General features: G+C 39.2%; 1 protein-coding gene across 2 annotated transcripts in view; it reads left to right on the top strand.

The window, feature by feature from the left end:
* Cfap53 (cilia and flagella associated protein 53) overlaps positions 1-24,972 on the top strand; it is a 54,167-nt gene extending 29,195 nt beyond the window's left edge. For both annotated transcript variants that reach the window (XM_085676423.2, XM_048418978.3), the window contains 2 exons: positions 2,656-2,758; positions 24,592-24,972. In XM_085676423.2, the coding sequence (XP_085532549.2) occupies positions 2,656-2,758; positions 24,592-24,820 (332 nt within the window). In that variant the 3' untranslated portion in view covers positions 24,821-24,972. The remainder of the gene's footprint in view (positions 1-2,655; positions 2,759-24,591) is intronic.
* Positions 24,973-26,103: the final 1,131 nt, after the last annotated feature.

Below are 26,103 nucleotides of genomic sequence, written 5' to 3'. Positions count from 1 at the left end.
ATGGAAAAACAGTTAAAACTGTTAGTGCTGTCTCCCAGATCTCTCTCACTAAACAAAGTTTGTGGTAAAGGAGAGAGTTTATTTTCTCACAGATCCCATAGCAACCTAGACTCAAGTTACATTTTGCCACAGACTGGGTATCTTCATCCTCCATGTTCATATTTCTCCGTGTCAGTGACCAAGGCACCAGGCAGGTCAGGGCCAGCACGACATGTAAATCAAATTTGCCTCTCTGTGTCCGCAGATCCCAGGGGCACGGTTGGCACTGCAGTTGTGCTCCCCATAGCTGTCTATGGCTGTCTCCAGGGGCGAGGAGTCAGTCCTTTGTAGACCGAGGGGCAAAGCCCATAAGGCCAGACACCCTCTGGGACCCTATTTTACAGACTCTGCAATTTTGTGAGGAAACAGCTAGGATCTATGGGATCTCATTAGGACTCTATAAACCTGAAGTAAAAATGGAAGTATGCTTGGGTCCTTCTGCTATGTATCTATCCCTTAACTTTCCTCCTATTTTTTCAAATAACCAAATTTTCTGTCTTTTCTGGGTCTCCTGAACATAGTCTAAGAAGTGATGGAAGCATAACATTTTTATTTTCTTGGTTCCTCAAAACTTCCTTCAAAATCTAAAGATATAATTGCTCATCTCTCAACTCTGCTGACCCATGTTTGGTGCCCAGTGCATAAAAATAAGCTCCCCTTATCTTTAAGTGCCATATGTCTGCATTTCTCAGAAGAGCATTCTCTCATCTGGCCAAATGCCAAGTCCCCATATTAGGGTACCATTTCTGTGACCTGCATAGTTTAGTGATAAACCTAACTGATAGGGAATGAAGAAATGACAGACACACATATAGAAAAGCTGGCATTGGGTGGGCCATGTGCGGTGATGGAGATGTGCAAACAGCAGCCTGAAAACTCAGCAGGTTTTTTTTTTTTTAATGTATAAGGTCTTTTGTGGAGGCAGGTGAGAGGTGCAGAGAAACCCTGCCTCTAAAAATTAAAATAAATAAATAAATAAGAAGAAAAAGTAGATCTGTTTCTATCTCAAACAAAAGTCTAAGAATCCAACTAGTGGGGCTAGAGAGATGGCTCAGTGGTTAAGAACACTGGCTGCTCTTCCAGAGGTCCTGAGTTCAATTCCCAGCAACCACATGGTGGCTCACAACCATCTGTAATGAGATCTGGCGCCCTCTTCTGGTGTGTGGGCACACATGGAGGCAGAATGTTGTATACATAATAAATAAATAAACCTTAAAAAAACAAACAAACAAAAAAAAGAATCCAACTGAGTTCCTACTCCCTTAGGGAGAAAACTATAGATTCTACCCAGCGAGTGATTTGCCTGCAAAATGTTTTGGTCTAGGGTGTGAGTACTACTTGTCTTGTTCTGGCAGCAGAATGTTTAACTAAGAATGTAACCCATAATTCTTCAACTGGTCTGTTCATTCCTTATATTATGTCAATACAGTTTTTATCTTACTCCTCCCTTTTGGAGTCGGAGTATGTAAGCACATGGAAATTAAATGTAAGTGATTTTCAGTACTCACTGGAACTCCCTCCCAATCTGACCCTTTGCTTCTGTTTATTATTTCCACTCACGTCTTCGTTCTCTTTACTTATTTTTCTAATCCCCATGCTGCTACCCAGGGAAAAATAGGTTTTGAGTTTTCCAATTATATGGACTATTGATTGAAAAGACATAAATCATGAAAGAGAAAGAAGTTGAGCTTTCTTTTTCCCTTCCCATAGGCTGCTTAGAACACGTTTAGGAGCACAGGGAATATACACCTTGGGGAGCTACTTCACCCTCCCTGTGTGCATTCTCCTTAAATGTCAGGGGAAATCTACCAGAACTTCAAAGAAGAGCTAATACCTATGCCTCTCAAATTGTTTCACATAGTAGAAACAGAAGGAACATTGACAAACTCTTTCTATGGGGTCACAGTTACCCTGATACTGAAACCACATAAAGACTCAGCATGAAAGAGAATTATAGACCAATCTCCCTCATGAACATTGATGAAAAAATACTCAATAAAATACTGGCAAATTGAATCCAAGAACACATAAAAAAAATCATTCACCATGATCAAGGGAGTACCTTGTCTGTTCCCTGATCAGCAGGTCTGGCCAACATAGATTTTAATCTCTTGTAAAAAGGCCACTCAAAGATTTTCAGTGCAAAATGATGAGAAGAAATCTGTGTGGATCACAGTTGATAAGAAACTTTGTTCCTGGAGAGAAGTGCCTCTCTCTTCTGTTTTTGAGACAGGGTCGGGCTATGTTACCTAGCTGGCCTCAATGTCCTGAGTTCAAGTGATACTTTTCCGTCCGTTTCCCTGTACCTGGGACTGCAGGTGTACAGCCGCATGCCTGGATTGTGCTTCTCTTTTCCTTTGGTTTTAAAAAATTATTTTAATTGTATGTATGTATGTATGCATGTATTGTGTGTATGTGTGTGTGCACACATATGCAACATGGCACATGTGGAAGTCAGAAGACAACTTGTTGGAGTCAGTTTTTTCCTTCTATCATGTTTTTTATCCCAGGGATCCCAAACAATTCCAGAGACAATATGTCTTTAGTGCCCAGAAAAATATCAGCAAATCTTGCTTGAAAAAAAAATTGTCAAGTAATTCTTCTTGCCTTTCTTAGTGCAACGGAAAGCTAAAGAACAAGAAGAATTGGCTATCGAGCAAGAACGTATAAATGAAGGCCTGAAAGAACTTAACTGTGAAGAGAGGGAGAATTTTGCCAGGTATGATTTTGCTCATTCTCTTTCTTATCACTTCTTATGTAGAAAAATATTATCTTTAATATAAGGATGCTGCACCATTAATTCATATAATACTGATACTATTTTATATTAATGTTTCACTGGTGCTTTTAAAACCTCAGAGCAATTAATATAATTTCAATAAAAATAGGCACAAATTGGCTGGTAAATTTAAATTCCACTGTCATTGTGGGTGTGAATATACACATTGGTTATTAAGCCAGATGAGCATTTTTTTTTCTCAAGACAGGGTTTCTCTGTAGCTTTGAAGCCTGTCCTGGAACTAGCTCTTGTAGACCAGGCTGGCCTTGAACTCACAGAGATCCACCTGCTTCTGCCTCCTGAGTGCTGGGATTAAAGGGGTGCGCCACCACTGCCTGGCCAGATGAGCATCTTGACTAATAACACTAATTTACAAGAACTTAAAAAAAAACCAAAGCTAATAGTGTGAGTTGTATTTCTAGTTCTGTAACACATGGGAGGCAAGATGGCAGTGTGGTTCAGCATGACTCAGGAACTGCTGTTGGTTCAAACTTTGAGAGTCTGACCCCAAGTAGTATATTTTAGACATATTTAAACACAAAGTATGTGTTTGTGAAAATTTTACTGATGGTACTTAACGAATTCCATGTGCACAATAAAGCTTAAGACATCAAAATTCTTTGTATAGTACAAGTGACATCTTCAATAAAGTTGGGTTCTATAGATTGACTGAGACAAACAAACTTATAATCAAGATCTGTGGGAGGATCCAGTGTGGTCTCAGCTATACAGATAGCACAAAGATCACCAGGCTATTAACCACATCAACCCCTGGGCAGAAAACAGATCATACATCTCTCCCTTTGAAGAGACAGCCCTATGTCTAATATTCCTGGTTCCTCTAGTGTTTATCTGTGAGTATAAGAGCCTCCATGCCTCCCATACAAGAAGAAATGCTTCTTTTCTTCCTTCCGCCCTCCCTCCTTTCCTTCTTTGTTCTTTCTTTTTTTTCTTGTTTTTTTTTTTGAGACAGAATTTCTCTGTTGACAGAAGTTTCCATCCTGCCCAATCCTGCAGCCATTCAGTCCCAAAGAAACACACAGAGGCCTACATAATTATAAACAAATAGGTTGGCCTATTAGCTCAGGTTTTCTTATTAACTAATTTTTACATCTTACATTAACCCATAATTCTTGTCTGTGTTAGCCACATGGCTTGGTACCTTTATTAGTGAGGCATTCTCATCTTGCTTCTTCTGTGTCTAGGTGATAATTACAGACTGAACCTGTCTTTTTCCCAGAATTATCCTAGTCTGGTTGCCCCACCTGGTCCTTCCTGGTCACCTGCCTATACTCCCTGTCTGGCTACTGATCAATCAGTATTTTATTAAACCAATACAAGTGACAAATCTTTACACGGTACAGATTATTATCCCATAGCATTTCTCTGTGTAGCTTTGGAGTCTGTCCTGGAACTTGCTCTGTAGACCAGGTTGGACTCACAGAGATTTATTTTCTGCCTCCTGTGTGCTAGAATTAAAGGCATGCGCCAACCATATCGTGGCTCACAACCATCTACAATGAGATCTGGCACCCTCTCTCTCTCCCTCCCTCCCTCTTTCCTTTCCACTTTGAGGGTTATGGCAAAGTTTTCAGATGCTTATCCTCATCCTTTCTTTATATTCTTACCCTCTATCAGGAAGCTTGCTCTCTCTCTCTCTCTCTCTCTCTCTCTCTCTCTCTCTCTCTTTCTTTCTTTTGGGGTGGGGGGGTTGATTTTTCAAGACAGGGTTTCTCTATGATTTTCTGGCTATCTTGGACCTCACTTGTAGAGCAGACAGTCCTTGAGCTCACAGACAACTTTCTGCCTGGCTTCTTGAGTGCTGTGATTAAAGGTGTGCACCACCACCACCCGGCCCAAGCTGGCCTCTAACTCACAGTTTTGCCTTAGTCTTCTGAGTGTTGGGATTACAATGTGTACTGTAGTGAAGGGGTGAGTAGGCCTGCTTTTTGTCCCACCTGGCTCCCACACAGCTAGCTTAGCCCTGGAAATAACAACACACAAATTGTATTCATTTAAACACTGCCTGGCCCATTATCTCTAGAGAGTTACTGGCTAACTCTCACATCTTGATTAATCCATTTCTAATAATCTGTGTAGCACCACGAGGTGGTGGCTTACCAGGAAAGATTCAGCATGTCTGACCTGGTGGCTGGCTCCATGGCATCTGCCTCATTGCCTTCTTCCCAGCATTCTGTTCTGTTTACTCCACCTACCTAACTTTCTGTCTTATCAAAGGGCCAAGGCAGTCTCTTTATTAACCAATGAAAATAACACATAGATAGAAGGCCCACCTACATCATTTCCCCTTTTTCTATTTAAATAAAAAAGAAAGGCTTTCACTTTAACATAGTAAAATTACATATAACAAAACAGTTATTGAGTAAGAATTACAGTTACAATATTTATATCTATTTTATCTTTATCATAATAATGGAAAACTGTAACTAACCATTCTTCAACTCCATCAAAGACTCCAGAAGGATATAATATTACCTAAGTAAACAAGAAGTAAACAACTTCCAAAACTCTAGAAATGACAGAGACATCTTGCCGCCTGGATAGTCACCCAAACTTCCTCTGTACCATTGAAGCATCCATCTTCACCCTACAGGCCTGTAGTATTCAGGGACATTTCCATGAAGCTGGAAATTTCAAAAGGCAGTTCAGTCACTATCTGCTGTGTCCTGCAGAATGTCTCTCAGACTCTTTCATGAATCAGGAACCCCGAAAGATCATCTCACCTTTAGGCAAGTTCAGCAGTCCTCTCTCTGTGGGTTCTCTGTGTCCAGTTTATACAACAGTCCAGGCAAGAGCAGTTTCTTGCCCAAATGGCTAACCAACTCCATAAGGAGCCTCTTCGATGCCCATCTTCCTCTTGAAGTAGATTAGTGCTGCCAGGAGCAGACGTGTCTCATTGTCATGAAAAGCCCTAAGTTATTAAAACATTAAATGCCATGTTCTGTAGTCTTTGAAAGATATGAAGAATGCCTATCTGAAATATATCTATGCACATCTAGAAAATCGAACTAACATTACTACAAGCTTGACTATTATCGATGATTTATCCATTAACAACCTATATTTTTAATTATACATTGCATTTTTAAATGAACTACACAATCACAATACCTCAATCAAGATCAGAAATATATATACATATAACAAAATTGAACTTAAAATACATACCAATGCAAATTATTCATATCTATATCATAACCCCCTTTAAATGTAAAAGAACATTTATAAGCAATATTTGGGAATATGGACATAGTTATTTCTCTCCAAATTTCTTCCTGCTGTATAGGGGCACTGTTAATTGGTCTTTCATGATATAAACTGTGTGCTAGATTCATCTCAGTCAGCAGTTGAACAAAGTAATTTCTTGAGGGTGTTCATAGCAACCTTTCAGGATGATGGGTCTATCATACCATATTGGGATAGAAGCAATCCACAGGGTCTCATCCTCTGTGAAAACAAAAGAAGAACTTTTCCAAGGCATCATAACCTTAGATCCAAATTTTGAAGCCAAAGTATTTTCAAAATACCCATCTTGGGTTAGTTCAGCAGCATTTATAAACAAAAGTCTTTTAACAGCTATTGCTCCTTCCTCAGCATTCAAACAATTTAAAGAGAGCATAACATACAGTATCAAGATTCTCTGTGTATTTTCCGTCTTTATGCGGCTTTATTTTAACCTCTATTTCTTTTATTTTTACTTTTACTTTTTGAGACAGGTTCTTTGTATATCTTTGTCCTGAAATAACTCTGTAGACCAGGCTGTCCTTGAACTCACAGAGATCCGCCTGTCTCTGCTTCCCCAGTGCCGGGATTAAAGGCCTTTGCTACCACACCTTGAACTCAGAGATCTGTCTGTCTCTGCCTCCCAGGCATTGGGATTAAAGGTGTGTGCTACCACACCTTGAAGTCACAGAGGTCAGTCTACCTCTGCCCCTTGAAGTCACAGAGGGCAGTCTACCTCTGCCTCCCAGGCATTGGGATTAAAGGTGTGTACCACCACACCCTGAAGTCACAGAGGTCAGTCTACCTCTGCCCCTTGAAGTCACAGAGGGCAGTCTACCTCTGCCTCCCAAGTGTTGGGATTAAAGGTGTGTACCACCACACCCAACTACTTTCTTTCTTCCTTTTTTACTTTAAGAACTTTAACTTTTAGCCTGCATATATTTTTAACACACTGTAAAGCATTTAGGGGTTTCCTTTGTCTTCAAATCTCTCTTTACTGTATATCTCTCTTTTTCTGAACACATGAGTCTTTAAGGAGAGGATTAAAGCTGTGGCTTTGACAGCTAGATCCAGTCCATGTCTTAGCTTTCCAGCCTCATGGCAGAGGTACTGCTGGAGCCATTTTCATTGCCACAACTCTGTGACATTTCAAGGTCCCTGCCAGTAAGCAAGCTGCAGCATTCTGCTCACAGACCACACTCAGTCGGACTGCCTGCCTGAAAGAGTCAGAGTTTGCCCTGGCAGGATAGCCCAGAAAGCCAGCATTTTAAAACAGTGCAACTTTTTTCCTGCTATGGCTGAAAACTGAAAAGCATGCGTTCAGCTTTTCATCAACACTGTTTTAAAGTGTTTCGTGGCAGGACCTCTTAAAAGAGCTGCAGGGTTTTGCAGCTAAAGCTGAGTCAGGAAGCCTTTCTTAGATGAGAGCACTTGCTTGTCTCTAGCCAGCAGAGCAGACCCGAGAAATTGCTGCTACCAAGAAAACATGCTTTACTCTATTCTTTCCCAAGCTTTCTCAAGCTTTCTGTGGATTCAGTTATCCACGTCTGGGCGCCATTTGTAGTGAGGAGCTGCGGGCAAGCCTGCTTTTCGTCCCCCCACCCCTGGCAAGTTCAAGCCTTTTTTGTTTGTTTGTTTGTTTGTTTGAGATTTTTTTCTTTCTTTTCCTTTTTGTTTTTGTTTTGAGACAGTTTTGTTATATAGCCTTTGGATAGTTTGGAATTTCTATAGAGACAGGCTAACCTCAAACCTGTGAAGTTCTCCTGCCTCTGACTTTTAAGTGCTAGGATATAAATGTAAAGTGTAGGTATAGATGAACACCTGGTAAGATTCAAATTTTTAACCTTTATGTGTATCTGTGATGTATATGTGTGAGCGTGGGTATGTACAGGCTGTTGTGGACATGTGGAGGTCAGTTCTGCCCTTTCACCTAGTTTGAGGCAGTTTCTTGTTCGCTGCATAGACCAGGTAGCTGATTCATGAGCTTCAGGTAGTATATGTGTGTGGGTGTGTGGGTTTGTATTGTGCATGCATGTGAATGTGTGTGAGAGCATGTGCTCATGTTCATGTGTCAACACTCAAGTATGTGGATGCCTCTTCTATCTCTTTTCACATTATTGCCTTAAGGCAGTGTTTCTTGCTGAACCAGAGGCTAGCTGTTTGACTAGGCTGACTGCAGGGTGTGTAACCATGCACAACTTCTATGTGGGTGCACGGAACTGAACTCAAAGTCTCATGTTTGCATGGCTGGCGCTCTTTTCCACCGAGGTATCTCCCGTCTCATCTGCTTGTTACCAGGTTTGGGGTCACAGCTTTTGCCCCAACAATCTAGGTTTGGCCAGTTAGCCTATATGAGACAGTTTACAAAGTCAAATTAATAGTTAAAAGCAGGAAAACAAAAGAGGTTCATAGAATGAGGGCCACATTGGGAAAAGGGACACAGAGACACAGCCACCCCTCGAGTCCATCTTCAGGAGTTCAGGCATGAGGGTAAGGTTTAATTGAAGAGAATGTCTCTCCTGAAAGTCTTCCTAACACATTGTGTGCCTTTCTCCGGGAGACTAATTTCTCCTCTGCTGCTCCCAGGGCTTTGGCCAGGAGGAGATTCCTGGGCTGTTAGATTTTGACCGAAGTACAGAGTGAAGAGACAAGAATCTGACCTCAACAGATGAGCTGGGTTTATTAGCACACACAGCAAGGGCCAGCCTCTCTCCCAAGGGAATGGAAGATATTCCTGGAGGTGGGGGAGTGGGAGGTTAGAGCTGGCTGGAATCTTTTATAGGGGCAGGTGATGGGCTTGCAGGTGAAGATGTAGGAACTATGATGAAGGTACATACAGGTTGCAATGGTCCCTTCTTTCTGGAACTGTTTGTTCAAGCATGACAGACTATCTTGGGAAATAAGACAGTTGTGATCTCAGAAATCCGGTTTTTCCTGTTTTTGCAACCAAAGAATTCAAGACAGATTAAGAGGTGTGGCCACCTTGGAGTAGGCATGGTCTTGTTTGGAGAAAGTGTGTTACTAGGAGTAGGCTTTGGGGTTTCAGACACCCAACCCAGGCCCGGTAACTCTCTCTGTTTCTGCTGCTTTGGATCTGGATGTAGAACTCTCTACATGGATCCAGATGTAGAACTCTCTACTCTCTACTCTGTGTGTCATCAGGTTTCCCATCATGAGGATAATAGACTAAACCTCTGTAGCTATAAGACTGCCCCCAATTAAATGTTTTCCTATATAAGAATTGCCATGGCCATGATATCTCTTCACAGCAATAAGATATTGACTAAGGCGTGTGTTGGTGGCTAGGATCAGCGCTGCAATGAGAGCAGTGAGTTTTGCTTCATTGAAAGGTGGTCTTGGGGAGGAGGGGTGGCCTCCATAGTCTGAGGTGGTAGGGAGTGATTTGACCGCCCCTGGGTGATGGCAAAGCCAGCTATTTTTAAGGCATTGGCATCTGTCATGCAGTCATGGGTCTCTGGGACAGGGGAATTAGTGAGGTGGGCTACTCTAAATGCTATCCATAACTTCAGAACAGGAGTGCGGGAGATCTGTGTGGAAGGTCTTCGGTAAGGTATTCACATTTAGGAGAGGGGAGGGCATGAATACAGGGAGATGGGAGGATGAAGGAGGCCGAGTGCAGGGATTGGAGGCATGAAGGATAGGCAGGTGTGATGGGCAACTGTGGCATGAAGGGTAGGTGGGTGTGATGGGGAACTGTGGCATGAAGCAACAGGAGAAGCTTGATTGAAAGTAAGTTTTAGGGTTTCAGGGATAAAGAAGAAGTTTGTGGTTATGACCTTTAGGGAAAGGGGCCATCCTTGAAGAGAGGACCACTGTAGAGGTATCAGTGAAAGAAATGAGAAGATTAGCCTGGCATAGGGCTAGAGCCTTGACTATGGTGTTGCCATGAAGACCTTTTGCCACAGTGATTTCCATAGTGACTGTACAAGTTTACAGTCCCAACAGCAATGGATGAGTGTTCCCCATACTCCATATCCTCACCAACATAAGCTGTCACTTGTTTTATTGATCTTAGCCATTCTAATGGGTATAAGATGAAATCACAAAGTAGTTTTGACTGCATTTTCCTGATGACAAGGAATGTTGAACATTTTTAAAAAGTATTTCTCACTGTTTGAGTTTACTCTTGAGGATTCTCTTTAGATCTGTACCTCACTTTTTAAATTGGGCTGTTTTCCTTGAAATCAAGTCTTTGATATCTTTATATATTTTGGGTATTAGACCTCTATCAGATGTCTAAGTTGGTAAGAGTCTTTCCCATTCTATGGACTGCCAGTGTTACTGGATGATAATGAAATTTGCTGTATGGAAGCTTTTCAGTTTTATTAAGGTCCTATTTGTTAATTGTTGATCCTAGTTCCCATGCTAATACTGTACTGTTCAGAAAGTCTTCCCCTGTGCCAATGAGTTCCAGGCCATTCCTCACTTTCTTTTCTATCAGGCTTAGTGTGTATCTGGTTTTATGTTGAGGTCTTTGATCCATTTGGAATTTAGTTTTGTGCAGCATGATATGTATGGATCTATTTTGATTCTTCTTCATGCAGCTATTCAGTTGATTAGCACCATTTGTTGAAGATGCTGTCTTTTGTTCAGTGTGTATTTCTGGTTTTTTTAAAATCAAAAACCAAGTGTCCATAGGTGTGTGAATTTTTGTCTGGGCTTCAATTTGATGCCATTGATTATCATGTTTGCTTTTGTGCCAATGCCATGCTGTTTTTATCACTATAGCTCTGCGGTACAACTTAAAATTGGGGATGGTGATACTTCCAAAAGCTCTTTGATTATTCAGGATTGTTTAAGTCATTTTGAGGATTTTTTTTGTGTGTGTGTGTGTGTTCCCATATGAGCCTGAAAATTATCCTTTCAGGATTTGTGAAGAATTGTCTTACAATTTTGGTGGATATTGCACTGAATCTGTAGATTGCTTTTGGTAGAATAGCCATTTTACTATATTAACTCTGCTGATCCATGAGCATGGGAGGTTTTTCCATCTTCTGATATATTCTTCAGTTTCTTTCTTCAATGTCTTAAATTTTTTTTATCACACAAGTCTTTCACTTGCTTGGTTAGGGTTACCCAATATATGGTGAAAGGTATTATCCCCCTAATTTCTTTCTCAATCCGTTTGTCATTTGTATATAGGAGGGCTACTGATTTCTGTGAGTTAATTCTCTATCTAGCTACTTCGGTAAAAGTGTTTATCAGCTGCAGGAGTTTCTTATGTATACTACCATATACCATATTGTCTACAAATAGGGATAATGATTTTCTCTTTTCCAGTTTGTATCCCCTTGATCTCCTTCAGTTTCCTATTGCTCTAGCTAAGACTCCAAGTACTATATTGAATAGGTGTGGAGAGAGTGGACAGCCTTGTCTTGTTCCCGATTTTAATGTGATTGCTTTGAGTTTCTCTCCGTCTAAGTGGGTATTTGCTCTGAGACTACTGTAAACTGCCTCTAGCATATTGAGGTGTGTTCCTTTTATCTCTGATCTCTCCAGGACTTTTACCATGAAAAGGTGTTGGATTTTCTCAAAGGCATTTTCTGCATCTAATAAATTGATCATGTGATTTGTTGTCTTTTAGTTTGTTTTGTATGGTGGATCAAATTTATTGTTTTATGTTTAACCATCCCTGCATCTCTGGGATGAAGCCCACTTAATCATGATGGATGATCTTTTGGATTCCATTCACGAATATTTTATTGAGAATTTTGCATCTATGTTCACAAGGAAAATTAGCCTGTAATTCTCTTTCTTTGTTGGGTATTTTATGTGGTTTGAGTATAAAAGTTACTGGGGCCTGGAAAATGAATTGGGCAATGTTCCTTCTGTTTGTATTTTGTGGGATAGGTTTAGGGGTATTGGTATTAACTCTTTTTTGAAAATCTGGTATAATTCTTTGATAAAATCATCTGGCCTGGGGCTCTTTTGGTTGTTAGAATTTTAATTACTGCTTCTACTTCACTGAAGTTTATAGGTCTGTTTAAATTGCTTATCTGATCTTGACTTAACTTTGGCAAGTGATATGTATCAAGAAAATTATCCATTTCTTTTAGACTTTCCAATTTGGTGGGATACAGATTTCTAAAGTATGTCCTTATGATTCTCTGGATTTCCTTGATGTCTGTTATACCCCCTTCTCATCTCTAATTTGTTCAATTTGTATATTCTTTCTCTTGCCTTTTAGTTAATTTGGATAAGATTGTTAATCTTACTAATTTTCTCAAAGAGCCAATTCTTTGTTTTATTGATTCTTTGTATTTCATTGTTTGTTTGTTTGTTTGTTTGTGTGCAATATATTTCAGCCCTGAATTTGATTATATATTGCCTGCTGCTACTCCTTTTGGGTGTCAAGTTTTTCTTTTTGTTCTAGAGTTGTCAGGTGTGCTGTTAAGTTACTAGTATGCAGTCTCTCCGATTTTTAAAACGTAGACACTTAGTGCTGTGAACCTCCTTCTCAGAGCTGCCTACATTGTTTCCCATGCATTTTTTCATGTAGAGTATTTCTAGAAAGTCTTTAATTTCTTTCTGGACTCACTTTTCATTCTGTAGAGGATTGCTCAGTTTCCACGGGCTCGTAAGCTCTCTGGTGTTTCTGTTGTTGTAGGTATCTGTCTTTAATCTATGGTGGTCAGATTTGACGCAGGGTGTTCTTTCTATTTTCTTTAATCTGTTGGCACTTGCTTTGTGTCTGAGTATGTGGTCAGTTTTGGAGAAAGTGCCCTGAGGTGCTGTGAAGGCATATTCAAACAATCATTCATTCATTCATTTATTCATTATCTCCTATATTATATCTCAACCACAGCTTCCCCTCCTTCCTCTCCTTCTAGTTCTTTCTCTCTACTTCTCCTGGCCCTTAGATTCCCTACTCCTCCATTTCCCTTTAGAAAAGGATAGGCCTTCCAGGGATATCAATCAAACGTGGCAATCAAGTTACAGTAAGACTAGGCACATCCCCTCACGTTAAAGCTGGACAAGGCAACGCAGCAGGAGGAAAAGGCTTGCTCCCAAAAGCAAGCAAAAGAGTGTGAGACAGCCCATGCTCTCACTGTTAGGAGTCTTACAAAGAGGGCCAAACTACACAACTGTCACATATATGCAGAGGACCTCAGTTGGTCCCATTCAGGCTCCCTGGTTGTGAGTTCAGTTCCTGTGGGGCCCTTTGAGCCCAGGTTATTTTCATTGACTTTTTCTTGTCAGTCAAGTTTGATTCTATCCTAGGTTTCTATTCAGCCTCTGGGTCCTGGCTCTCCAAGCAGTGTCAGGAGTGGGCGCCCTCTTGTGGCATGGACCAGTCATGTGGCTGGGTTGGTGTCCCATACCCTCCACTGTAAGTCTTGCCTGGCTATGGAAGAGGGCCAGTTGCTCCGTATCCCCCATTACTAGGAGTCTTAGCTAAGGTCACCCTCATAGATTCCTGAGACTTTCCATTGCAATTCCAATGCCCCCCAATTCTAGTCATCTCTCCGTGTACTCTCTCCCTTCATCCTCTCCCAGCTGATCCCTCCTGTCTGCCCCATTTTCCCCTAGTCTTCCCACAATATAGATTTTGTTCCCAAAGGTATATTCGTTTGTGTTTGGGTGAAATATTCTGTAGATATCTTTTAGGTGCATTTGGTTCATAATGTCAGTTAGCTCCAGCATTTCTGCTTAGTTTGTCTGATGACCTGTCTGTTGGCAAGGGTGGAGTATTGAAGTCTCCCACTATTAGTGAGTGAGGGTCAACATGTGATTTAAGCTGTAGCACTGTTTCTTTGATGAACTTGGGTGCCCTTGTGTTTGGTGCATAGTTGTTAATAGTGATATTTTATTTGTGTTTTAATAAAGTTCACCTAAAAATTGGAAGGGCAGTAGAGGTCAGGCAGTGGTGACACACACCTTTAATCCCAGGATTTTGGAGACAGAGGCAGAAGGATCTCTGTGAGTTCAAGGCCACACAAGACCAATACAGAAACAAATCCAGGTGTGGTGGTGCCACACATAAAATATCTTGGGGGTAACACTAACCAAAGAAGTGAAAGACCTATTCAACAAGAACTTTAAGTCTTTGAAGAAAGAAATAGAAAAAGATACCAGAAAATGGAAAGATCTCCCATGCTCTTGGATTGGTAGGATCAACATAGTAAAAATGGCAGTCCTACCAAAAGCAATCTATAGATTCAATGCAATCCCCATCCATTCTTTTATTCTGAAGCGATATCTGTCCTTGATGTTAAAATATGTTTCTTGGATGCAACGGAAAGATGGATACAGTTTTCACATCCATTCTATTGGTCTGTCTATTTTTATTGGGGAATTGAAACCACTGACACTAGGAGATATCAGCAGTGAGCAATGTTTGTAGATTCCTATTATTTTGTTGTGGTTTGCATGTACATATGTGTGTTTCCACTATTTCAATTTGCCTATCTATAATTATTTATTCCCTGTATTTTCTTTGGTGTGTTTAGTCTCTTTAGGTTGGAGTTTTCCTTCTAGCATCTTCTGTAGGTCTGGAATGATATATATTGATATAATATGATTTTATCATGGAAAGTCTCACTTTCATCATCTATTATAATTGCAAATTTTCTTGGGTATAGAAGCTGAGACTGTCACTTGTGGTTTCTTAGAGTTTGTAGACAATCTGTCCAGGCCCTTCTGGCTTTTCAAGTCTCCATTCAGAAGTCATATGTTTTTCTTATAGGTCTTCCTTCATATATTAGTTGGTCTTTTTCCATTGCAACTTTTAATATTCTTTCTGTGATCTGTATGTTTACTGCTTTGTTTATTATGTGCCAAGGGACTTTCTTCTCTGGTCCTGTCAATCTGGTGTTCTGTATGTTTATTGTACCTTGATAGGCATCTTTTTTTTTTTTTAGGTTAGGGAAATTTTCCTATATGATTTTGCTGAAAATGTTTTTTCTGTCTTTGAACTAGGTTATGTCTTCTTCTGTAATGTGAACCACAAGATATATATTAAGGGGTGCTATGGGGAAAACAGACTCACAAAAATGGGACCAAGGGAACTGGAAACTGGCCTCATGTTTTTTCATGCCGCCTGACTTGGTCTTTACAACCCAAGAAAGTGTATGATCTCTCTCTCTCTCTCTCCTTTTAAGAAATCATGTCCTCAGACAAGAAGCCACACCTTAAGGCCAGTACCTCAAAACTATTGGCAGAGTGAATTCCCACAACACATCACCCTTTTATCTAAATAGGAATATTCTAAACCTAATATAAAACTATATGCAATAAGAATACTTATCAAGTATTATACAGGAGGTAGAAATGGTAATAACATACACAAAATTGGAACTACAACCAACAAGAACACCATCAAGCAAGAGACATACACTAAATGTCCCAGCTATAGGTCATTGGTAGATAACAGAGATTATTCTGAAAGCTGTTCTATCTTGAAGCATCTTCGTCTTGTACTTAATATTCCCTAGCTAAGATATAAGAGGATAATAATTATGACTATATAGTCTTCAACCCCATCAAAGTCCTGAGAAGGTAAACACTTCCTGAGTAAGCAGGAAATACAAGTAAGTGACTTCCAAAAGATGCAAGAAATGGCAGAAACAGCTGGCTAACTGGACAGTTACCCAAAGTCTCTCTGCAATGTTGGGCAACCAACTTTGGCTATAGGCCTAGAATATCGGACAGACCATTTTTAGAAGCAGGAAAATTCAAAAGACTGTCTTACCCTGTGTTGGCACGGTTCAGCAATAATTTATTCTTGTATCCTGCTTGTCCAGATTGGACAGGGTGTTTACCATAAGAAGATGAGGCAAGTTCTTTGTCCAATAAGCCAGTTTTTCCTAGAATAAACAAATTTCATATGGAGTATCTTCAGTGTCCATCATTCTCTTGGGAGTAGATCAGTGCTGCCAGGAGCAGTTGTGACTCACATCAATGGAATTCTAATTTATTAAAACATTTAAATGTTGTATTCCATAGGTCTTTGAAGTTTTTGAAGATTACCTATCTATGTGGAGTATATATTTGTGCATCTAGAGAACCTAACTAATATAAGAATTACAAACATGGGTGACTATTAACCTGTAATTCTTAATGACCCATATATCTTAAAGACTAAGGCTTCACATTATAAAAGTAAACAATCTTCAAACATGTGTTTGAATCATTGAGGACAATGACCTCAAATTGTAACACTATATAAAAATATATTAACCAGAGGTAAAAATGTGTAGTGCAATGTGACAAAAATATCCTTAATTTGTATCAATATACAAAATATCTTAAGTAGAAACATACATATAGTATGACAAAAATAATTTTATGTTTGTATACAAATATATTGAAAACAGAAGTAGGCACATACACAATGTGGCAAATATAATTTTGAATTTGTATCAATGTACAAATTATTTTTGATAGGAATATAACAATAGTTTTACATATGTATCAATATACAAGAATCTACACCAATGTAAATTTTCTAAAACTCATAGTTGTTAAGATGTTTAAGTAGATATACTAATATACTTTATTATTCTAGCCTAATACACTAATATTCTTTATTATTCTAGCCCATCTAATACATTAATATACTTTATTATTCTAGTCTCCCTATTTCCCTTTTTTCTATACTAAATGAGATTCCTGGGTCTAATTATTATTATTTTGACCTCAACCCTATAATATATATCTTACAACCAACCCTGAGGAAAACCAAAAAACCATCCATCTCATCTGTTGGGAGAGGGGCCATATTTCCTTAGAATTACTTCAAGCTGCCTTGGGGGTGATGGTATCTCTGTGGGAGCCTGTAAATAACTAAAACAATGGTTAAGTCTCAAGAGGACTAGCTGTAGCATTTGTAGCCGGTCTCTGAGTAGTGGGAAAAGCTTACCAGAAGTTCTTATCTGGTAAGAGCGTTATAAGAAGGTGGACCATCTCAGCCAGCCAATTTGGAATTGTTTTGAGCAGTTTGTAGTTCAAAGCCAATCTTTGAGTGGTATTTATTGGCTCATTGGCATCATTATGTACAAGGCTGAATTGTTGTGAGGCTCCATCTTTCTTCTGGAGATTTTAGAGATTGCTGTTAGGAAAATGTATTGTTTGCTGTGGAAAACTTAACAATATTAATATAAAAATGGAAAGTTTAAATATTAGGATAGATATTTATCTAAGCTGGGTGGTGGTGGTACACACCTTTAATCCCAGCACTCAGAAGGCAGAGGCCAGCAGATCTCTTTGAGTTTGAGGTCAGCCTGGTCTACAGAGCTAGTTCCAGGACAGGCTCCAAAACTACAGAAAAACCCTGTAGAAAAGTACTAAAGAGTCAAAAATAAGTATGGGGAAAAATAGAATTTGGGGGGAGATAACAAGAGTTTTGATAACAATAGTCCCTATATTTTTAGTTTTCTTCTGTCCCACATCAGGTGACTCTTCTAATATGAGACAGGAACTCTGAATATTTTTAACAACATATGTAGGTTTAGAGAAGGAGGTAGCCACACTCCAATCCCAATGCCAGCTTTGATTTTTAATTGTGCCAGGACTACAACTTTTCTGAGAAGTAAAGAAATACAGACATTTTGGTAGTGAGATTTTGTCCTGCAGAGAATATTGATGCCATAGGTCAGATTTTTTCTTGCTTGATATTTTTTTTTCTGTATAGCTTTCCCCTCTTCTTTAGACATCTAGATGTCAAAGGTCTTTTGATTTCTTGAAGGTGGGTATTTCTATTTTCCTATAAAAAAGCAACAACAAGAAAAAAAAAGCAACAACAAAAAACCCCAGAACCCCAAACTCTTATTTGTTGAGTTTTCCTTTTGAAATGTAACATTGGTTGATGAAGTATCACTTCTATTAAAAAGTCTCTCCTGTTCAAATTGAATCATTATTAATTTTGATGGTATCCATAGCTTTTTTTCTTGGGTGGAGAAAAAAACAAAACCCCTTCCCCAATGAAACATATACCCTGGTTTCCATTCTAAGATCAACACATTTTTAAAATACCCAGAATTATTTTACTCAGTAGTTTTTTTTTGTCCAATGTTTCTCTGCAGCTGCTATTACTTTCTCACTAGCATTATGAAAATTAAACGTTAATAAGGCATTATGCAATAAATCTTTCTCTGAGGGTCTTAAGTCTCCCTACCTCTTTATTAAGCATTTCTTTTAAAGTGCAATTAGATCTTCCTACAACTGCTTGTCCTTTAGGATTGTGTGGTATATCTGTAATATGCTTTATATTATAATATTCAAAAACTGTTTTATTTTACTATAGACATAAGCTGAAGTATTGTCAGTCTTAATTTGTACAGGTATTCCCATGATGGCCATGACCTCTAATAAGTGTGCAATTACAGAATCAGCCTTTTTAGAACTCAAAGAGGTTGTCCATTGAAATCCTGCAAATACATCTATTGTATGGTGTACATATTTAAATTTCCAAATTCTGTAAAATGAAACATCCATTTGCCAAATTTCATTTCTTTGCATACCTTTAGGATTACTTTCTGCAGGTAGTGGAGTTTGGTTATAGAAGCACCAAATAGGACACAGTTTTACAGTTTCCTTGGCTTGTTGCCAAATGATAGAAAATTCCTTTTTTAAACTTTTGCTATTGACATAGTGGTTTTATGAAATTCTGAGGCCTCCAGCATATTTCCTATTAATAACTGATCAATTTCATCATTGCCATGTGTTAGAGGACCTGGCAGACCTGTATGGGATATGATGTATGTTACATATATGGGGCAATTCCTAATCCTGATTGTTTCCTGTAATTGTATAAATAACAAAGTTAATTCTGTTTTACCAAAAATAAATTTGGCAGTTTTAATATATAAAACAACTCTTCCTGCATTTTAAGAATCAGTAACTACATTGAGAGGTTCTGTAAAATCCATTAGTACCATTAGAATGGCATAAAATTCTGACTTTTGCTCAGAATTGTTAGGACTTTGAGCCACTTTACTTAAATTTCCTGATTTATGTCCTGCCTTTCCTGATTTATTTGCATTCATATAGAACCTAGAGACTCCAGAGATTGGTGGTGTTCTTAGAATGCATAGAAGAATCCAATTGGTTATTTTTGTGAATTAAATTTTCTCACTTTTTGGATAACTGTTGTTAATCTTTCTCCCCAAATTACTGTAAGCTCTTTGCTAATATTTATTATCTTTTCACAAATGAAAAATTTTCTCATTTGTTAAAGGTACTATAATTTTTGCTGAGTCCATTTCTGTCAGTTGGTGAAATCTTAATTTTCCTTCTAAATTCAAATCAGAAATCTTTTCCACATATGTCTGTAATTTCTTACTCTGTTTGTGTGATAGAAATATCCATTCCAATATGATATCTTTTTTCTGCATCAAATTCCCTGAAGGGGATTTTCTAGAGGGTACTCTAACCAGATTGCAGTTAAGCTTTGGATCCACATGACCCACAGAGTATTCGGTAATTTCTTGTCTACCAAATCAATTTTCTTTTAGCTACAGCTGATAATACTCTTCAACTATTTAAGTCCTTGTCCCCTTCAAGGGTACTGAATAGATTACTCAGTTCATAAGGTTCTATCCTAATAGTGGTCCATAAACTGGAAATGCCTTCTAGCAATTTTTGAAAGTCATTAAAAGTTTGCAGTTAATCTCTTCTGATTTGGACCTTTTATGGTCTAATTTTTTTGTAGACTTATTTTATACCCTAAGTAATTAATAGAATCGCCTCTTTGTATTTTCTCAGGAGTAATTTGTAATTCCCAGAGAGGTAAAACTTTCTTTACTTTTTCAAACTTTTTTTTTAAAAAAAGTGTCTATCTTTGATTTAGCTTATAAGATATTGTCCATTTAATGGTAAATTATAAGTTGTGGAAACTGAACAGAAATTATTTCCAATGGATTTTGTACAAATATTGGCACAGGATGGGACTATTTAACATTCCCTGTGGGAGGATTTTCCATTGATAGCTCTTAACTGACTGAGAGTTGTTATAAATAGTCTTTTAAGTCAATAACTATAACAGGCCATTCTTTTTTTAAAAAATTTTTTCTTTATTATTTATTATGTATACATATTCTGCCTGCATGTACACCTGCAGGCCAGAAGAGAACATCAGATCTCATTACAGATGGTTGTGAGCCACCATGTGGTTGCTGGGAATTGAACTCAGGACCTTCGGAAGAATAGTCAGTGATCTTAACCTCTGAGCCATCTCTCCAGCCCCCCAGGCCATTCTTTAGGTAACAGAGAAGTCAAAGACATTTCAGGCAGTAGAGAGTTCATTCGCTGAATTACTATATTTATGACTCTCAGGTCTGTCAGCATTCTCCACATTTCAGTTTTTTTTAAATAACAAATACCGAAGATTTCCAAGGTCTGGTAGATTCTTCAACATGTTGAGCATTTAGTTGCTCCTAAACCAGTTGTTTTAAGGCCTGTAATTTCTCTGTCATAGGCCATTGTCCAACCAAGACAGGTTTATCAGTTAACCATTTTAAGGGTAGGGCTATCGGCACCTCTGAGAATGAGACAGCTGTTGCTTTCTGTTTTTGTACAGCCTGAATGACTGTTTTTTTTATAGTGCCTTATATATTCTTCCCAGAAACATGAGTTCATTTATGTTCTATTTATGAGACTGGAGGAATATTAATCTGAGTATTCCATTTCTGTAACAGATCATGACCCTATAGATTCACTGCTACATTAGCCACATATGACTTCAATTTTCCTCTCTGTCCTTCTTCTGGCCCTATACATTCAACCCATCTCATGCTTTTTTTTTAATTTAACCTGAGATAGGACTCCAATCTATAGGAACTGAACATCTGCCTCTTGAATGGGCCAATTTGGATGGCATGATTATGGTGTAATTATAGTCACATCCAACCTTGTGTTCAATAAATCTTCAAGCACGGTGTTATTTATTCATACCCTAAGAGTTGGTCTTTGATCATTTATTCAAGTCTGTCAAAATATTTGTATTATAATTGCTCCTGGAATTTTTTTATTCATCTTCCAAAGATGTTCTATCATCCAGAGCAGTGTGGTTTATTACAATAGGCACTGGATCCTGTAATTGTTCTAGGGAGGAGTTTCCTCCACAGTGACTAGAAATGACTGGATCACATTTGACTTGGGGACCTGCAAGAGTCCCCCACCCAAGGCATTTCCTGGTAGTAAAGGGTTGCCTTGTTTGTCTCTTGTTGATCTGCATTTATTGGTCCAATGTTGGCCTTTGTCTCATTTTCTGCATAATCCAGAAGTTTGGGGCCTTCTATTTGGGTCATGCCTAGAAGAAACATTATTTCTAGGAACTCCCTGTCTATAATTTCTTTTCAAATGGCCTATTCTACCACAACTAAAAATTTGGCATTTTGATGTCTCTTCAGGCCTTTGGAAATTGCCTCTCCTATCCGGGCCTCATAACTATAGTTAAGAGACTCAACATTGGCTGTATGTAAGATTTATTCACCTATGGGTGCTAATCTGACCTTTAAAGATGTAATTGTATTTTTGCATTCTAAATTAGCATTTTCAAAAGCCAAAGATTCAGTTAATACTTGTCTAGCTTCTTGATCTGATACCCCTATATTTACAGCTTTAATTAATCTTTGTAAAAAGTCACTGAAGGGTTCTTCTGAACCCTGTATAACTTTAGCATATGACTCAATTCTTCTTCATGGTTCTTGAATCCTCTTTCAAGCATTCAAGGTTGTTTTATGGCATAGGGATAAGGTGTGTTCATTGTATGTAGCTGACTATTTACATCAGCATAATGGTTCTCACCAAGAATTTGATCTTGGGAGACCTCATAACCTCTAATCTTACCTTGTTGTTCAAAGGCCTTAGCTTCTTCTCTCTAATAGCTTTTCCATTTTAACTGAAGACCATATTCTAATACTTCTAAGACTAATTGACCAGTCATTTGGAGTAATCCTATTCCTAGAAGACCACGTATTTATCAACTGCCTCATATATGCTGAATGCATACCATAAGAATCTCTTGCTTCCTTAATACCCTTTAATTATTTCATATGTGTTGGTTCCCATTAGGAGTCTGCATATTTGCTAAGAAGGGTTTGAGAGAGTCACTCTCACCCTGACAGAGGAGCAGTGGTGGGATTTGGAGTCATGGGACTGGTTGACAGTTCAGTTGTAGGAAAGGAAAATGCATATAAAACAGCAACTAACAGGAATTTGGGCTACATGGAGCAGCTGATTGCAGACAGGGGTTAATAAACTAGCCCTGCGTGGCTGTGTGGGGCAATGTGCCCCAACAGGGTCATTTGGGGCCTGACCACATGGGTGCCACTTGTAACTTGAACCACAAAGAGATACATATATATCAATGTATTTAGGCATGCTATGAGGAAAACAGACTCACAAATCTGGGATCAAGGGAGCTTAGAACAAGCCATACACTACTTTACCCCAAAGTTATTGACAGAATGAATTCCCACAACATTCCTCTATTTCTATTAACTATTCTTTGATTTTGTCTTTTCATAGTATCCCAGATTTCCTGGGTGTTTTGAACCAGGAGGGCTATTTCAAAAAATATTTATTTATTCATTTTATGTATACGAAAACTCTCTCTGCATCCACACTTTTATGCCAGAACAGGGTATCAGAATCCACTATGGATGGTTGTGAACTATTATATGGCAGCTGAGAATTGAGCTCAGAACCTCTGGAAGAACAGCCAGTGCTATCTTGTCTTTAATGCCTGAGATTCTCTCTTCCATTATGTGTATACCTTTGTGGTTCTTGTTCAAGTTCTTAAGTTTTTCATTTCCAGATTTTCCTCAGTTTGGGTTTTCTTTATTGATTGATTTCCACTTTGAAGTTTTGAACTATTTTATTATTTTTCTTTTGCTCTTTGTTTGTGTTTTTATGGATTTCTCTAATGTATTTATTCACTTTCTCCTTAAGGAGATCCATTATATCCATAATGGATGTGTTAAGTTCCTTGTTTTATGTTTCAGCTATTTTGCATTTCTCACGGCCTATTGTAGTAGTTCTTGTGTTCTAGTGGGGACATATTTTCCTGACTGTTGTGTTTTTATGCTATCAGATGGACATCTGTGTCTAGGAAGGTTGTAATTTTGGGTCCAGATATCCCTGCAGTCCCATGGAGATGGGGCAGAGATGAGTGGGGCTGCAGTAAGGTCTGCTACAGAGCTGGGGTGAGACTTGGGAGCTGTATTTAGAGGGAGGGAGGGGCAACAATCTGAAGTTAGCCTACCTGTTTCCCTGGCTGGTGCAGCAAGCATGTTCTCAAGGAATGTCTGCTCATATCAGGGGCTGGGGTAATAGGATGAATAGGAGGAAGGTTGGAGGAGAAGGCCTCCATGATCTATTAGAGATGGGAGTCAGAGAGTAGGGGAGACTGCAACAGGTGTTCTACTGCAGAACTGTGGGTGAAACTGTTAAGGGTGTTTGAAAGACATGTCTATGCTGTTTCTTAGGACCGGGGGTTTCAGTTTAAGGTAGTGTCACAGTTGTACCATCAGTAGCTATTATGGGCCAACTAACTGGAGTTTCCTTCTTTATTAAAAAAGGTATTTATTTATTTTTATTGTGTGTGTGTGTATATGTTTTGCCAGCGTCACACATGTGCCTGGTGAGCCCAGAGCCAGAAGAGGATACTGTAACCCTTGGAAGTGGAGTAACAGATGGTAGTGACCTCTAATATGGGTACTGAGAACTGAACTTGGGTCCTCTGGAAGAGCAGTCAGCGCTCTTAACCTCTGAGCCATCTCTCCAGCATTGGAGTTTTTTGTTGTTGTGTTTGGCTTTGTTTGCTTATTTGTTTGTTTTGAGACAGGGTTTCTCTGTAGTTTTGGAGCCTGTCCTGAACTAGCTCTTGTAGACCAGGCTGGCCTCAAACTCACAGAGATCCACCTGCCTCTGCCTCCCAAGTGCTGCAATTAAAGGCGTGCGCCACCACTGCCTGGCAAGGAGTTTCTTTGTAGCATGAGGCCTGGCTGGCTTGTTGGGGTATCTGTTCCCGACCGGTACCCCACAACCGGCAAGTCCCAGAGAAAATCAATCACACAGAGATCTCTATAAGTTATAAAGCTGATTGGCCCATTAGGTCAGGCTACTTATTAGCTCTTATAACTTTTGTTACCCCATTATCCTTATCTACATTAGCACATGGCTCAGTACCTTTTCCAGCAGGGCAGCTTACATCTTTCCTCTCCGGTGGTCTGGGCAGAACTGTGGAGGGAGCTTCCTGCTTTCCAGAATACTTCCAGTCTCTTTGCTCCACCCCTACTTCCTTTCTGGCTTTCCCGCCTATACTGCCTGCCTGGCCAATCAGCGTTTTGTTAAAATATGATTGACAGAATACAGACAATTCTCCCACACCATTTTTTTTAAATACTAAAAACAGAACTGTCATATGATCTAGCAATCCCATTTCTCAGTCTCTAAGTGATATTGTCGTGTTCCTATTCATGGAAGTATTATATTTAATGATAATGCTATAAATAAATCCAAATGGTAACTTTTAATGTTCTCCTTTGTTATCTTTAAAACCTTAGGCGTTGTGGTTTGGCTAAGGAGTATAAGGATCAACTTCGGATGCAAATTGCCTACCAGAAGCAGGCTCTGGAAGCAGAGAAGGAAGAGGAACGCCGGGAATTTGAAGCAGGGGTAGCAGCAAACCAAGCCTGTCTGGACAAGATCCAGGGGATCCTCTCGGAACATCAAGCTCTGTCTCAGAAAATGCACCCCATGCGCAGGGCTTGCCCTGGCAAGCTTCCACTATAGTTTATTAAACATCAGTGTATGTTTCCTGGGTCTTTTGGTATTTTTTAACTACACCTTTTAGCTAAAGGATAAACTCTTATTCTCTGAGTTTATATTCTTTATTAGATATAATTTTATTCCTTCAAATAAATTTGTTCTTTGTTTGGATACTAGTCAATTCTTCATTGCTATGGCATAATACCTGACATTACCAACTTAAAAAGAGTAAAGACTTATTTTAGCTTTTTGGCACAGAGTTCTTGGCACAGCTTGGCTGGTTTTACAGGACGTGAAGTGTCTGTGTAGTATGTTACCAAAACCCTGGAGACAGGAATTAGTAAAGGAAACAGTTTTTTTTTGTTTTTTTTTTGTTTTTTTTTTTTTTTAGTTTGGGCCATGGTATGGCCCTAACTTCCTACTGTGATGAAACACTGATCAAATGCTAGCACACTTTCTGGCTCACTTACCAGTTCATGGTTAGCCTTAATTTCTTATACAGCCTAGGAAAGGTGCTACCAACAGTGGGACTGGCCCTTCAGCATCAACTAATGATCAGACAATCCCCCAAAGACCTGCCCATAGGCCAGTCTGATCTAGGTAATCCCTGGTTGAGGCCTCTTCTCCCATACACCCTAGGCTGTGTCAAGGTAACAATTAAAGTCAACAGGACAGAACCTAATGCTTTAATTCTTTTCAGTTTCTCTCTTTAAGAATGAAAGACTAGAATCCAGACCAGACTGCTGCTCAGGCCACAATCTCGCCAGCAGCTTTCCCCCTCTCAGAGACACTGGCAGGTGCCTGCTGAGGCATCATCAGTAACTCCCTAGCTAACAGACTTCCAGGTGCCCAGATTTCTCACCTGGGGAAATGAGTTTACAGTAAAGAAGGTGTTGGGGGGGTGAGGAAAGAACACATTCTGCTCCCCCACTTCTTTCCTGTCTCCAACCTGAGAATTGGAGAGCCTGTCCTATAAAACCACCCCCATCTTCAGAAAGCTGTAAGAGAAGAATCCCTTATTTAGCACATGGGCCTTGTTCTTTCTTCAGAGTCCCCACCATACTGTTGTCGTCTGTCTGTCTGTCTGTCTATTCATCCATGGCATTAGCAACTTCTGCAATAAATTTCTTATGACAAACCATCCACTTCAGCATCCTTTTTGAACCTACATCTGAGATCTTTCATTTCCCTATGTCAGCTTTACAATAGATTGACAAGACAAAGCAATAGACAGGACATACAAGTATGTACCTTAGCTTCACGATATTATCAGAACCTTTTCCAGGTCTTCTCTGACCATTATGCCT

This window comes from Myodes glareolus, chromosome 13 (assembly GCF_982192425.1).
Source record: "Myodes glareolus chromosome 13, mMyoGla1.1, whole genome shotgun sequence".
Lineage (NCBI taxonomy): Eukaryota > Metazoa > Chordata > Mammalia > Rodentia > Cricetidae > Myodes > Myodes glareolus.
Note: the sequence above shows the minus strand (reverse complement) of the source record. Positions and strands in the feature narration are given on the sequence as shown.